The 15,536-nt window shown below is 34.9% G+C and overlaps 1 protein-coding gene across 1 annotated transcript in view; it reads left to right on the forward strand.

Annotated features, from left to right (window-relative positions):
* The window catches only part of LOC149798839 (uncharacterized), a 228,720-nt gene that overhangs the window by 34,647 nt on the left and 178,537 nt on the right, over nucleotides 1-15,536 (forward strand). The window contains exon 2 of the mRNA XM_089957735.1: nucleotides 4,643-6,830. Coding sequence (XP_089813861.1) covers nucleotides 5,414-6,830 — 1,417 coding nt within the window. The 5' untranslated portion in view covers nucleotides 4,643-5,413. The remainder of the gene's footprint in view (nucleotides 1-4,642; nucleotides 6,831-15,536) is intronic.

Genomic DNA, 15,536 nt, shown 5'->3' on the forward strand with positions numbered 1-15,536 from the left:
AAGAAACATTTCAAAGGCACATAGAATGAACATGTAGATATGTCGTTAATTAACCAAGCTAATAATGAGAGAATACACTGCCTTTGTTACGATACCTTTTGTCCATTTTGTTTACAAATTTATTATTCATAATTTAATTGTAAGTATTCAAAACATCGGGTTTCGTTTATATATTTTTGAACCTTTGGTTTCTTTTCTTAGTTTGATTTAACCTTTCTTTAATAAATCTAGGGATACACAACGTGTGCGTTAAAATATGGAACTAAAGATCTTTGGGTATTAAATAAATGACAATAGAAACAAAGAGCAGTGCTAATTATCTTCATTGCCATAAGCACATGCACGCATGGGAGAGTTAACTCAATTCACTCTTTATAGATCGAATCTAAGGGGACTACATGAGTACCTAAATTTAGTAGGTAGGATACTACGGTGGTGACTATAGACGTGATCATAATATTGTATTAGGCTCGCTAATTGAATTGAATATAAACATTTGTCAGAGGTATTTATTAGGAGCTTTCAGATATCGATCAATCGAGAGAGACAGAGAGAGAGAGAGAGAGACAGAGAGAGAGAGAGAGAGACAGAGAGAGACAGAGAGAGAGAGAGGTCGTCAGTGGGAGAATGGAAGTCTGTACCCACTCCCCGAAAAAATAGAGATGGGAGTGATGCTTTGGGAGTTACGTAGATGATAATGATATGCCTCATATATGCTTTGTGAAGGAAGGTTGATTTTGAAACGGTACCCGATACAAATACAATATCCATAATTTTTGCTTCCTTCCTTGTACAACGATTTACAAACCAGTTTTTTCAGCATAAAGAGACTCTTTACAGCAAAAATGTATGAGGCTTCCAAGTAAACTCTTTCTCTAATCTGTCTGAATCTTCAACAGAGCAATTATTCCAGACTTGAGAATCGTTTTCTAAATTTGGACTTCAGACAAGTATAGTGCAAAATGTTTATGAGCTTTTAGAGAAAGCAAGTGCTCAATATCGAAAGAGAACTTCATATAGGAAAAATCGGGTAGCCTGTTCACGATTAATCGAATGTTTCGAAGTGTTAAATGTAACAAGCATATCGTTTGCCATTTATTAAAGTTTTTAAGGTCGTTAGTTTATAATCTTTTGTATTTGTAAAGGGTCTCGAGAAGAGGTCGCAAGAAAAGTATCATCAGCAAATAGCATCGCAAGCGAGCTGAAGTTAATACCGCGGACATAAAATGGCCATAATTAAGGCTCTAGCTCTGAACCTTTGGGAACCTCAGCGGTTACTTGACATTAAATGATGATCCCTACCTCCGAACCTTTGGGAACCTCAGCGGTTACTTGACATTAAATGATGATCCCTACCTCCGAACCTTTGGAAACCTCAGCGGTTACTTGACATTAAATGATGATCCCTAGCTCCGAACCTTTGGAAACCTCAGCGGTTCCTTGACATTAAATGATGATCCCTAGCTCCGAACCTTTGGAAACCTCAGCGGTTCCTTGACATTAAATGATGGTATAAAGCTCGATAGAAAACTCTCTGATATCAGTTTGATAAGAGCTTTAGAGCCATGATTGAAGTTTACCAGCAATTAAATATTCTGAAACTTATTAACGAACCATTTATTTCAAACAGTAAATATCTTTACTGGCATCAAGGAACGTTAAACATGTGCTTTCATTCGAATGAAGATAAGCTATTTTGTTATAAAGTTCAATTAGCTGAGTCGTTGAACGGGCTGGAAGAAATCCAAATTGATTTTTGCATATCAAGTCATTTTCGTGCACAAAGTCATATGCATGCTTGTGGAGCTGGGTACCACGAAACGTTTTTACCGCTGTCTACCGCAGTATTTCTGAACATAACGCAATACGTACTGTGGTATACCGCAGTATTTCTGAACATAACGCCATACGTACCGTGGTATACCGCAGTATTTCTGAACATAACGCCATACGTACCACGGTATACCGCAGTATTTCTGAACATAACGCAATACGTACCACGGTATACCGCAGTATTTCTGAACATAACGCAATACGTACCACGGTATAGGGCAATTATATCAGGAACCAACAATTTAATGCTTTGTGGCAGTGTCCTGACACTTTGATTTATATTTCCGTCTGTCAGTCGATGGAAAAATATCTAGCTCTGATTTAAAGCAAACTAACAGCTTGCTATAGCCCTTATGTTAATTATGAAAAAAATAACTATCTTCAGATGTAAGAAAATAAAATATCTCAACTCAAATGAAAATTGCAAGCACCCGAAAATTAAATGCTCAGTTCATTATAGTAGATGAATTTGCTGTGTGTATATAAATTTCTGCATTCTGTAACTATTATGGGATGATTGAATATAACTTATAGCTGACATCTTGCAAAAGACATTGTGTTGACATTAGAGAACTTGTCGATAAAAATAGAAGTGTGGACACTCATACCTATAATTTACTAGCTGCACTATTGAAATAACAGGCATATAAACTTTAAACTGGATACCAATAAGCAGGCAATATATTCATCATAGAAGGTCAGAAATTATAAGACACATTTACCCAAGAAACAAGAAAAGATATTTTTAGTGAACTTGATCAATTGCGTAAAATTCAAACAGAAAACATCCACTCTTTTGCAAAGGAATGCATGTACTTAACACATTAAAATACGCCAGTAAGTTACTTGAAAATCGCTTTTCTTTAAGTCCAGTTTTTGTAATGTTCGGATTTTGTTTCAGAACATCCCATTTAGCCACCATGTTGAAATACGATGCACATGTCAACAGATGATTCAAGGATAAAATATATGATTATATTTATAATATTCAAAATCAATGTGTGACAAAACACACGTTTTATAAAAGAAAATAACTGTTTGAACTATTTTGTCATGAAATTTAAAACATGCTGTTAATATAATCAAATTCGTAACAAGATCAATCGTAAACTTTCGTACTTCCTTAAAGACGGAAAGTACCGAGGTACTCCTGCAGTGAAAAAGTACCGTGGTAGATACTCATGAAGAAAACAATCCCGCAGTAACTGGTATACCGGTAATACTGCGCACCTCTACATGCCCGAATATAAGTCTTTCATAACAGCTGGACACCGCCCATTAGAGAAATTTGTCTATAATTAGACGATAAAGTTTTGTTTCCTTATTTCATACATCGGCATGATACGAGCAAGCCTTTCAATATGAGGGAAACCTGAAGGTTTCAACTGATTTATTGATTAATATTTACAAGAGCACATATATTTGTTCAACTATATTGTTGTAATAGTTTATTTCTGATTTGATTGAGTCCAGCATCTTGTTTAGGTCAAGGCCATTAGGACTTGTATAATTTCTCGTTTATGTCTATGTCTATGTCAGAAATAATAGTTTTATTGCTAACTTCAAAATTCGGTAGCTGTTTAGCATTAATCATTATTTCATTGACAACTATGTTTTGGAAATACTGCTTCATGGCGTAATAGCAACAGTTCATTTATACCTATACTGAGTAATGCCTTCCAAATATATTTTCTAATGCAAAAATTGCTGAAAATGACATACATGATTCATGCAGCAGCTCGATATGGGCTTCATAACTGAAATATGACTCCACCTGTCAGTAATAACAGTCTCTAAAACCCTTTCTACCTTCATATGCTTAATGTTAGGCGCAAATGATTAAAATTAAGTAATCCAGCTTTAGAAATAACATATTAAAAAGAAACACATACAAACGAGCAATATTTCTTAAAAATATTCTTTTAGGCCTAGATTCCCTAAAGTAGCACGCTGACGTCAATCATCAATTTAAAAGACTCATGTCGACATTGTGAAACAGGCCAAATTTTGCCATGAAATAGGACAAACGATCGTTTTAGACATTGCCCCAAAATCGGAACAAATACAAATATTTTAAAGGTGTCTAATGTTATAAATTTATATTGTGCGATGCATACCGTATTCTTATACACAGATGAAAATCTGTAAAGATGCTTCCTAATCAAGTTTGACTTCAAAATACGCCAAAAACCTCACCATGCAATTTCTCGAGAAAGACTGCAATGATTTGGAATTCCAAGGTATTGAGCAAAATCCCTCAAAACAAGGCTTGCTGCAAGTTCTAGGCCAGTGTAGAATACCTAGAAATGGTCGTAATAGGTATGGTTGCATTTATTTCACGCACATGTGGATCACGCAGTCTAAATGTTGATAAAAATCATTAGCCTGACGGAATGAAAATCATACCAAGCGACAAGTGTTCCTCTGTTTACTTTTATGATCCATTTCGACAATGCATATCATACTATATTAGAGACATGGTAAGTAACACCCAAGCACCCACTTCCACTCCTGACCCTCGATGTAAGGCTGTTGTTTCTATCCAAGAAGGGAGTCAGCTATTGTCTATCGTTCATTTTACTACTGATATATTTTTATATTCTGTTTCTGTACCCGTAACTTCCGTTTGGTGCAACGCAATAAAGTCAACAATGACTTGTTGAATAGAAATATATATAAGAAGTACAATAAACCATATATACAATATCAAATACAAAATAAGAATGTTCCCACATAAATTGTTGGGATTAAATATTTTTGGATCCATGTGTTTCGTAACACTTCTGACCCTTGATCTTTCTCTTTTCAGGTCAGAAATCTATACCGACCGAATTTGCATGATTCGGCCACTTCTGGGGTCTTCGTCCATTTTAAACCACATGTTGACATTACGATAATCGCGTGGACTTCTGTGAATTCTGAATCAAGAGTAATTATGCAAAACAACATTTCCAATAAACTGGCGTGAGTGGAATAGTAATCAAAATCCTCCAATGTATTTAGTATGTGCATACATGATTACATTCGTAAAAACCTTGGCTTAGGATAGTTAGTGCCATTGTATCGCTGGCAGACGACAGCAGACTTCAAGAAAACCAGACTTTTGAGTTCGTGAAAGAATCCGACAAGATGATACAAATTATCAAAACTGTATTTTCGTCTGTTCATTCTGTTTGCGTACCAACTCATAACCAGTTTAAGAAAGGCTTGGATATATAAAGCTAAGCATTGAATTGGCCGTCTTCCCCTCTTCCAGATGAATTACTGAGAGCTTAAGAAGCACGAATAGCCATGGATATAGTAGACAAGTCTCGCTGATAGTAAACGAGTTTGATAATTACATCATATTGCTCAGATATTCTTGCGTTTACATTCACACTAGAAAAGGGATACATCATTTGTCTCTAAGTTTACGATCATAAATGCAATTGGCAGAGCACAATCATCTTGTGCAAAGCAAAAGTCAGTGATGTAGAAGAACGCTGAGAGCTTCTTATTGATTTAGTTCAGGAGCATGGATTTGTAGACACTGGTAATATTACAGGACAGAAGATCATAGAAGCATGTACAGAAGTGCGACATGACATCAACGTTAAACAGGGGTATAACTAACGAAATTGGGCTCTCAGTTAAGTACACCCCATGTGCAAAGGGCGATCAGACAGACGACGAATTGGAGGAAATATCTATCATTAATCCATCAAAGAATGAGAGCCAGGATAGCCCAAGCGATATTAATGGAAAATCTTGGAGAAACAAGGTGGAAGAAGAAGAAAGAGGAGACATGGGCAGTGAAACCAATGTTACAATTAATGGACCCAGGCACTTACCGGGGTCTTGTACTCCATCATCGCCAAATGACAGAACAAAATTGATAGGAGAAAGACTAAGTTCTAGCGAAAGAATTAGTCTCTCCTCACCAGTTTATTCTGGTAAAGTCATCGAACAAAAGTCGGTACGATCAAGAACGACCTCAAGGCAGAGCATATTCGAGTTGGTAAGAGTGAAAAATAGAAAACCATCACGACAGGACCAGTATTCTCTGATGCGAAAGGTTATATCAAACGAGACAGTTGCATCGAAAGAAGTACGAAAACAAAGGCGAAAAGAGATCGAGGAAAACTTCTTCAAAAAGAACAACAAGCAAGATATATATGATCCTGCAGACCGGGATGGATGCAACTGGACTTTTGTATTTGACCCATCAGGGCGGCTGGCTTATTGGTGGGCCTCTGTAGTCAGTGTGGCATTCTTATACAATTTCTGGGTTATAATTTACAGATTTGCATTCCAGGAGATACATTCTTCTAATATAGCCGTGTGGTTTACTTTAGACTACCTGGCCGATCTATTGTACATCCTTGATATAGTATTCCACTTCCGTACCGGATATCTCGAGGACGGTGTCCTTCAAACTGACACCATCAAATTGAGGATTCACTATATGAACACGACTAGGTTCTATATAGACTGTTTATGTTTACTTCCATTAGATTTTCTTTATCTTTCTATAGGATTTTGCTCAATTCTACGTTGTTTTCGTTTGGTAAAGGTTTATCGTTTTTGGACATTCCTGGACAGAACTGAGCGCCACACGAATTATCCAAATGCCATGCGGACGCTAACACTGATGCATTATCTGCTGGCTCTGTTTCATTGGAACGCATGCTTATATTATATTGTTGGTACGAAACTCACTAAAACTGGGTCATGGGAATTTGAACAGATGGACGACGGAATGAGAAACGACGACAGAGTTATCGGAACCTGGCAGTTTCCGGCAGACAAATCTAACGTCATACGCCAGTATCTGCACGCGCTATATTGGAGTACCCTGACATTGACTACGATTGGTGGTTTACCAAGACCGCGAACAAATGGAGAATACGTATTTGTTATATGGGAATTATTATTCGGATTACTTCTCTTTGCAACGGTATTGGGACATATTTCTAATATCGTCTCCAGTATTAGTGCAGCGCGGAAAGACTTCCAAGGTAAGTGATATAAGAGTTTTCTTCGCTTTACACAATCCATTAATCTTCACTTAACTCATTCCATTGTTGGTCGTACTGTATTGTATAAAAAAAAACAAATTAGAAACTAATCCCTGAATTCCAATACGCTCAATTTCAATAATCTTCTACAGTTTAATTGCATCCTCTGATTTCGTATGGACATTAAAATCAATTTATTAATTGAAGGAAAGCGTATTCAATGAGGACATTGCATGTTATGTCTCCAAAGCCATTAGAAGCAGTAATTGTCTGTAGAATGCCTTCAATGTTCCGATATTGCGATAATTTCCATGTCAGCTGCATTCCGTTTTATATTTATCAATCACTTAAGTGATTTCATAGGAAAAACAACAGGAGTTCATTATCACAACGTAGCAGGATGAAGTCTAAGGTTTACAAAATGACTAACCTGTGACATGACCTATATTATTACACAAATGACTAACCTGTTACATGACCTATATTATTACACAAATAAACCTATTAATCGTACCCGTTTCTTGAGCGACAGTAATGAAGCATGCATGCAGTAGGCATACTGTCAAGGGTAGGTATATTACAGTATGATGTACCATTATAATAGAGTGGCAGAGGTTCAGGCCCAACTCCATACTATTATGAACGGTATCACCCATGGGATAAGAGATTTTTTGCAGTAGATATTGTCGGTTTTGAAAAGGTTAATTAAGTCATTGACTAATATAACCCTGAATAATCAAAATTATTTGATTTTGAAGACATTCATGTAATGAAAATCATTAAAACATTCATTGTTTCAAATTTCTGAGCCTTATTTCCAGTGAATCAGAAAGACTATGTTTACAATAGAAATTCCAGCCCGTGGATAAGGTTGTAATAAACCCAATCTGATTAAAATCAGAAGTTAATCAGATTGGGAGTACACCGAAAGATTTTACTACCGTAAACATTTTTTTCTTCTTCATATGGACATATTATGTTCAGTACATGTCAACTATACTGATAAGTCAAACGTTTATGTCCGACAAGAGAAATGAAAGTAACTCCTTGTTGTAAGACTCTTTAATTTCTCGAAGTTTAATTTCTCGTCTTTTTGGAACACTTTTGAATGTACGCGTCGTTGAGGACATCGTTGAAAATGCGTTTTTGGAATTGATTTGCAAATCACCAAAATTATTACTTAAATATATTAAAAACTTTTTCATGTGAGGAGAAAAAGCCCTAAATTTTCGTACTGTAATATATTTCGTTCAGAAGCTTGATATCTTGACAAAACATTACAATTTAGAATTACGTAAAGAATATTGAACACCGCGATTTATGTCTGGACTGCCCATTATGCAGACCTAAAATATTCTACGACGAAAACTGTGCTTGTGCAACTTACCAGTTGACTTTAAAGAATGCATTCTTGATATATATTAAAGACACTTCCAATTTTAACTATTACGTTACAAATGCATTCTCCTAAGTTCTCTATGACATAAAATTCATTTTCAACCTAAATAGAAATGCTACAACATAAGTAAATTCTGTTTATTATGTTATGTATATATTAGTTTTATTGTTTCTTGGCTTTTCTCCATTATTATATATTATGTATATCTATATTTTATAATTGACCTTTGTCCAAAATCAAGTTAATGTTGTTCCATACCAGTAACATTTAATTTGTAAACAACACAATACATGGCTAATATGTGTCTATAAGTACAGATTAAATATTCAGATCAATATTAATTGTAAACATGTTTACTTCATTTCGAGTTAAATATCCAGGCTTCATTCTGACCTTAAAAAGTTCCAGAATGGAAATTTACAGAGTATTTTCAGAAAATGGTAATTGCGATCAAGGTCATGTAGAGGGATATATAAACTTATTTACATTAGGATTATCCATTCTTGCCTTAACATCTGATGCAGAATCAGTCTTATAGATGTGTCAAATTTTTAATTTGGGTGAATTTATTTATTCAAATTATTATTCACTAGAATTACAAAATGCTCAATAATATTCTTGGACTAAAACATTAATTCAGAATTTTAGCGAATATAATCAAGAACATTTTTAATGATATTATTGTGATACATCAAAAGACTGTTAACCCATCGCCACATTCCAGGCCATCGGTACATTAGTACGTTCGAGACTACAGGCACATCAACACATTCAGTATTGGAATTTATTTGGAACACCACTTGACTTACATTTATAACTGCATACATTTGGAATCGAGATGGACTTTTAGTATTATCTGGAATTTAATTCACAATACTGTAAGTTCTTTCAAAATTTTACTTTGTATTCTTGGGAAGTAAATTATTTGTTGAATTTCACAAAACGTGTGGGCTTTTGCTCCTCTTTTTTGTTACTTGATTTAAGACCATAGACTCGTAAAAAGTAAAATAGGTAGTTTAGAGAAGGAAGACATTCAAATCCGTTACGTTTCATTCCTGGTAATGGAGTCCCCAGTTGGCTGAATGGTCTTAAAGCGCTTGCCTTCACCGATCACTGCCATCTCACCTCTGTCCGCGCGGGTTCGAATCTTGGGATCGGCCAGTATGGGTATGTTAGAAAACTTGCCAGTAACTATTCCTAGTTATGTATAAAATGATACTCTTTAGTAGCTTTTTTCTTTTAATAAGTAGATACTCACAACATTATAAGCACACCATTTTCTTGAGGATTTTACATTAATCGATCCACTACATTTATATTTTATCCGATCAGGATGTATTCAAGTTGCCAAAAGAGCTACATTATACATGTTGATTTTTACGGAATATTTTCTGTCCACTATTTTGGTCTTTAGCCTCTTAGAAAAGAGAACTGCCAATGCAGGTACTGCCGGTTATCGAATGTTGCTTTGTCTAATGTGGCACTCCTCACATAACGCATCTCCTGAAAATTCGGTTTAAAGTTGCTTACTTTGGATTTTTCGCCACAGCTAATTACGGTCATTCCATATCACTCTTTATAGCAGTGTAACAATACAGTTAACCTAATATAGAATGGAGTGACCCGTTTGAGCTGTGATACAGGATCACAAGTATACAACATTTCGTGTTAATCAATATATACAAAATTTCTATATAAATTAGGAAGGCGGGCAAAATTTGCAATTTGTAAAATTATTAACTTTGGATTATAATGACAGATGATCGGAGGTGAAAATGTATCTTCAGGCTAAACATGTATATATTATCTTGCTTCCGAAATAAAGACAGGTCTTTGAAAATGTTTGTATTTTAAAGGAAGTGTTTCTTAACGCATGATTCATGACATCATGTGCTGTCTTGGGAATGGATAATAATAGCCAAATATAAAACGAAATTCAAGACAAAGAAAGTTATATCTAAGGTTTTGTCTGCGGGGAGGGAGGGGGGAATTTGTGTACATTAAAACTTGCAGTACAGAGCAGACAGAACTCTTGACCAGTGTAGTTTGAAGGTATTTTGATATAATTCCGAAATAAATACTTGAACTTTATGTTTGCTTATCCACCTGATTTGCAGTCGTATGAAAATGAATTTTCGGCCCAGCTCTACATTTGGTCCACACCATAAATAGAAAATATAAATATATTTTTTTTTTATGGCGTCTTTTTGTTTGTATGATGAATTTACATCTTTGTTCAGTGAGTGATGCGCCCCTTTTCATACTCGCCGTGCACAGACAATCTGTCTTTATCTTTATCAAAACTATTAGAACACCGCCTCGGATGAGGGAGGTCGCTGGTTTGAACCCCGCCGGGTCATGTCACATACTTATAAAAATGGTACTAGCAACTGCCTCGCTAGGCGCTCATTATTAAGAGGTTAGTGTTAGGACTGGTCGGTCTGGTGTCAGAATATTGTGACTGAGTGGAACATGATGCTACATGTGTGCGGCATGATGCCCCAGTGCTAAACATCACTATAAGCTGTCAGACTATAGACATAGTAGGGATATGACAGAAATTTTTTTAAAGCTACGTTAAATATCCAAATTACAGAGAGAGAGAGAGAGAGAGAGAGAGAGAGAGAACATACAAGCAATACGGTATATGTCTCAAACGAGTAGAATCTTTAAACCCGTCATTGAGTCAGATTTATTTTGTGTTATATCTAGGGTATGTATCCATGTATAGATTCGTTATGATTTTAGTCATTATTTGTTTCATTAAGTGGAATCGGTGTAAGGAAGCTATTTCTCAAACCGTGTATTTGTTAGTTATTAGGTACAGGCATCTTTCATACTGAACTATTTTCATGGTAGATTATGGTATCAGCGATTAGTTTCGTAAATTTACCACATTAAAATTTATTTCTTAAAATAAAGATATGAGATATTCGCAATTATAAGTATTTAGTCATTTTAGATAGAAATGATTTTGTGTATTTAGGTGTTTGGGCCATGTTTGATAGTACATGGCATGAAATACCGATAAACTGCTTAGAATTGCGTACTGATAAATAATGCCAGTCCTAATTAGGAACAAGAAACAAGTGTGAAACTAGTCTCGTGAATGGTTGGTCGTTAGTTTGATGATCAGAAAATCAGTTGTAGTGCTTAGTGCGTTTAAGAACCCCAAACTGACCACGTCCACTGTCTTGAGGTCGATGAAAATAGCGAGAATATCGACCTTAAGTTACACTCGCGCGAAGTCTGAGACATTGTTTTGTATTTTGTGATTTTTTTTTCTTCTTCTTCTTTTCTTTTCTCTTGGCATTGAAGTCAGCTTATACTGATTTTAGATCCAAGACATGTTATAATATGTAAGGGTGCAAATTTCTGTCAATCTATAAAGAACACATTCATTTGGGCAAGAGAACAATTAATTAGATTTATGGGGACAAGTGCGTGTTAAGTCACTATACTGCAATGATTTTTATTGTCGTGAGAGGAAGTGATTCTTAATCAAGCCTTCGTTTATTTAATAGTATGTATGTATGTATGTATGTGTGTGTGTGTGTGTGTGTGTGTGTGTGTGTGTGTGTGTGTGTGTGCGTGTGTGTGTAACAGGGACAGATTGAAATTAATGCATATCAACCGTCGATTTAATTTACTTGATCCAGATTTCCTCCTTTTACTCTATTCTGTCCTGCTGATTACATTGATTTAACCTAATATGTCCTTCTTTTATTTTATTTAATCTATTCCGTCCTGAATTGGTTTATACTTTAATAATTTTTGTGCATAAAGAACACATTTTAAATACTTTGCAATCAGGTCGAAAAAACCTCCTGTCCTCTTGCGATTTTTTTTTGTACAATAAAGCAGCGTCGCAAATTGATCATAAATGTTATCACCGTTTTCCATTATTATGTGGGACACTCCCTTAAAGATGTCCCTTTCCACGTCAAATGATCATCAAGAAACAATATATGATCGAGCTGCAGGACATCATCGCTAAACCAAGGTTCCGATATGATAACCCTATCTACACCTTGGCGGATAGAACAGATATACTGGTGCTTTGTCCTAGCGACATCTATTGGATGTCATGAGTTGCCTCCCTTAGTATGTTATGCCAACTAACCAAAAGCGTGGTGCATTGGTCAAAATTGTTGAAACATTTTACCTAAAAAGGATACTTTGTTAGTTTAACATCGAAACAGTGACTACGTACCGGAGAGAAGCCATTACAGGTGTATTTGAGTGAAAGATATTAGTGCAATCACGTACCGGTAGTGGAAAGTTGTTCTTTTGTAAGTGCGTTCAAGTTGTGTGCTACCCTAGCATCGATCATGTAGGAACCGTGTTGAAATTTGAACAACTTCAACAACAAGCCGCCGCATCCAAGAAATTCACAGATCCGAAGCACATAAACATCAGCTCGATACGCCAAGGTGTAGATAGGGCTATCACATCGGAACTTTGGCTGGCGAAGATGGATATAGGACAGATATAAAATTAAGAGAATAGGGATCAGGTGTGAGTTCATATTGCATCCTGTACTTTTATGACAACCTGACCGTATTTATTGCTTAACAATATAGTTATTAGAGGAAGATATTTGTGGACGCGTTCAGAGTGCTAGTGCAAAGCAATTATAGCATTTAATGACTTATGCAATGTTATTGGTTAGGATCCAGAGGATCAAAAATTTCATAGAACTTTAAATAGATGGATGTAAATTGATTAGTTAAAATTCTTGTTTCGTTGATAGCAAATACTTATTTCGAGAGGTTCAAACATTAATACTGCAGTATTAAAGAAAACTTTTTTTATTTAAAATATTTTTAACTTATTGAACAGAACAGAACAGGATTGATGTTATAGTGGCATGTACAGTTACCAGAAAGTTGGCTGTACATAATGCATCATTTTTTGTGATTCAGAAGTATATAGATAATATAAGCATTACAAATGAAGATGAGGGGAAGAGGACCCAGTCTGAGGAGTAGCAGGATATCAAAGGACATAAAATGATAAATCAGTTTAAAACTATGACTTTAAAAAGTGGATAAAAGATATCATCGTTTGTAAACCTACATATTAACAAAATACGAAGATGCATGTTTTTACAATTGTTTAGAAGTTTTCACATTTAATTTTCTGGGACTTATTGTCAAGGTACTTTTAGGAATATAATGTTTTCTTCTTTTGTGTCTTATTTTCTAAAACATTTCTAATATATATATATATATATATATATATATATATATATATATATATATATATATATATATATATATATATATATATATATATATATATATATATGTATGTATATATATATATATATATATATATATATATATATATATATATATATATATATATATATATATATATATATATAGAAAGAGAGAGAGAGATAATTAATACTTAATACAAATAATGCTATTATACGGGATAGGTGATTTTTAATTCGTACTCTACGAATATTCGGAACCCATAGCCTTGCCTGCACACACCAGTCTGGTGTACATTTATAATTCTCTATAATTGATCCTATATACCTTGATTTCTTTCATGGACATGTAGAAACCTTTACATTTCTGAGAAAATAAGTGTTGAGGATTTCCTCAAAGTTCAGAAAATCCTAAAGATTTCCTCATCGATATTAAAAGAATGTTGTCACGATAGTTTAAGCTATTATGCCTATAGTTTAATCTATGTTCCATGCTGACTGTTCTGTAACAAAATAATTCTCTCCAACCAAACAGTAAGAAACATATTCAAAATCTCAACATGAATTAAAAAATAGTTTAAAATAATAAGTTAAATTTAGGTCTGGTTCTGTCATCCTATTTTTATGTTATAATATGATTTAAAAAATGACAAGATCTCGAAACTCCAGAATCACACAAAAGTGGAATCTTTTCACTTGAACCTAAGTAACGCCAAACCCTTTTTAGCTGCCGACGGGACTCAACGTTCAGTGATTTACTGCCATCAAAAATATCCCGCTGTATAGTTGTGCAATGTTTATGTAATCAATACGGTGGAAATTAAAGTTACATAACCGCCAGGAACTTTGTATGGCGATCGATGGTATGTTTTTGCCCAATCTCTTGCGACATTCCATTTTCAGTAAGTCTCCAATACAATATATTTATATCGTTCGGAATCTAATATACCAGCAAGCTTTTGGGATTCCAGTCAGTGCATGTTGGTATTTTAAGGTAAGCAAACATGAGATATAACTTCATTTGCTACTGACTTTCCATATCCGTTGACTAACTTTTGGTGAATTTTGCAGGTTCTCAAATGCACCAATTCCAATTATAATTGTCTGTTTTCATGAAAAATGTCATTTTCTCAAATGACGTGGGGGCAGTCTGAGAGAACAGTTGTTTTCATTTTTAAAAAGCCAGTAGTATTTGCTGGTGAAATGATTAGAGTTGTTATGAAGTTCAAAAATGCAGTAGCAAATTATACAGCTATTCATGCATGAATCCAATCAGATAAATTTGCATGGACAATGCATGTCACGATGAGGGAGTAATTTAAAAATAAAATAGAAAGGCACCAGCCGTGCTTAATTTCTTCATTTGCAGTAGTTTCGAAGCATATCTAAGTTAACATCTTCTAACTGACGACGTGTGATAAAGTTTCAATTCGCTTTAAATACTGTTTACAGTTTTATGGAACACATGATGGTATGGTACATTTTCATATATCCATCTTGCTGTAAATATTACAAACACAAAGAATTCTCCCTCTAAAGTTTTACCGTTTACTGATTGCAAATACAAGATGGAGAGAATCGGTTGTAAAGTCAGCTGTGGTGCCCCAGCGACCTCATTGGTTAAGGGTTTGATGATGATGATGATGATGATGATGATAAAATACAACTGATTTGTCATTATTATTCAAAGACGTGATTGTCAAAGCAGACTCGAAAAGAGTCTACAGAACAGATTTGCAGCTTTGGGATTTTTCGGATTCAATCAAGTTATGGAATTGCCAAATGTGCATATCATTTTAAAAATACAAGATAATTTTTAGCAAATGACATACTTTGTCAGTGGTATATTTAAAGCACTCACTGACTAATAGATTATGCTTTGCGTTTGTTTAAAAATTTAATGCAACTAAAGTCAAAAGAGGTTTCATCCCAGTTGCTGTCGTTCGTCCTTCGAGTTGGAAGATGGCCATGACATCACTGATTGGTTTGGTCCTTGTGAATGCGTGAATGGCTGATCAGGCCAGTGTGTGCTCTGAATTGACTGTGGCACACTTGACAGGAGATGCCGCTTGTGTTTGCATGATGA

Source organism: Sinohyriopsis cumingii, chromosome 5 (genome assembly GCF_028554795.1).
Source record: "Sinohyriopsis cumingii isolate HCF-2022 chromosome 5, ASM2855479v2, whole genome shotgun sequence".
In the NCBI taxonomy this organism is placed as follows: Eukaryota; Metazoa; Mollusca; class Bivalvia; order Unionida; family Unionidae; genus Sinohyriopsis; species Sinohyriopsis cumingii.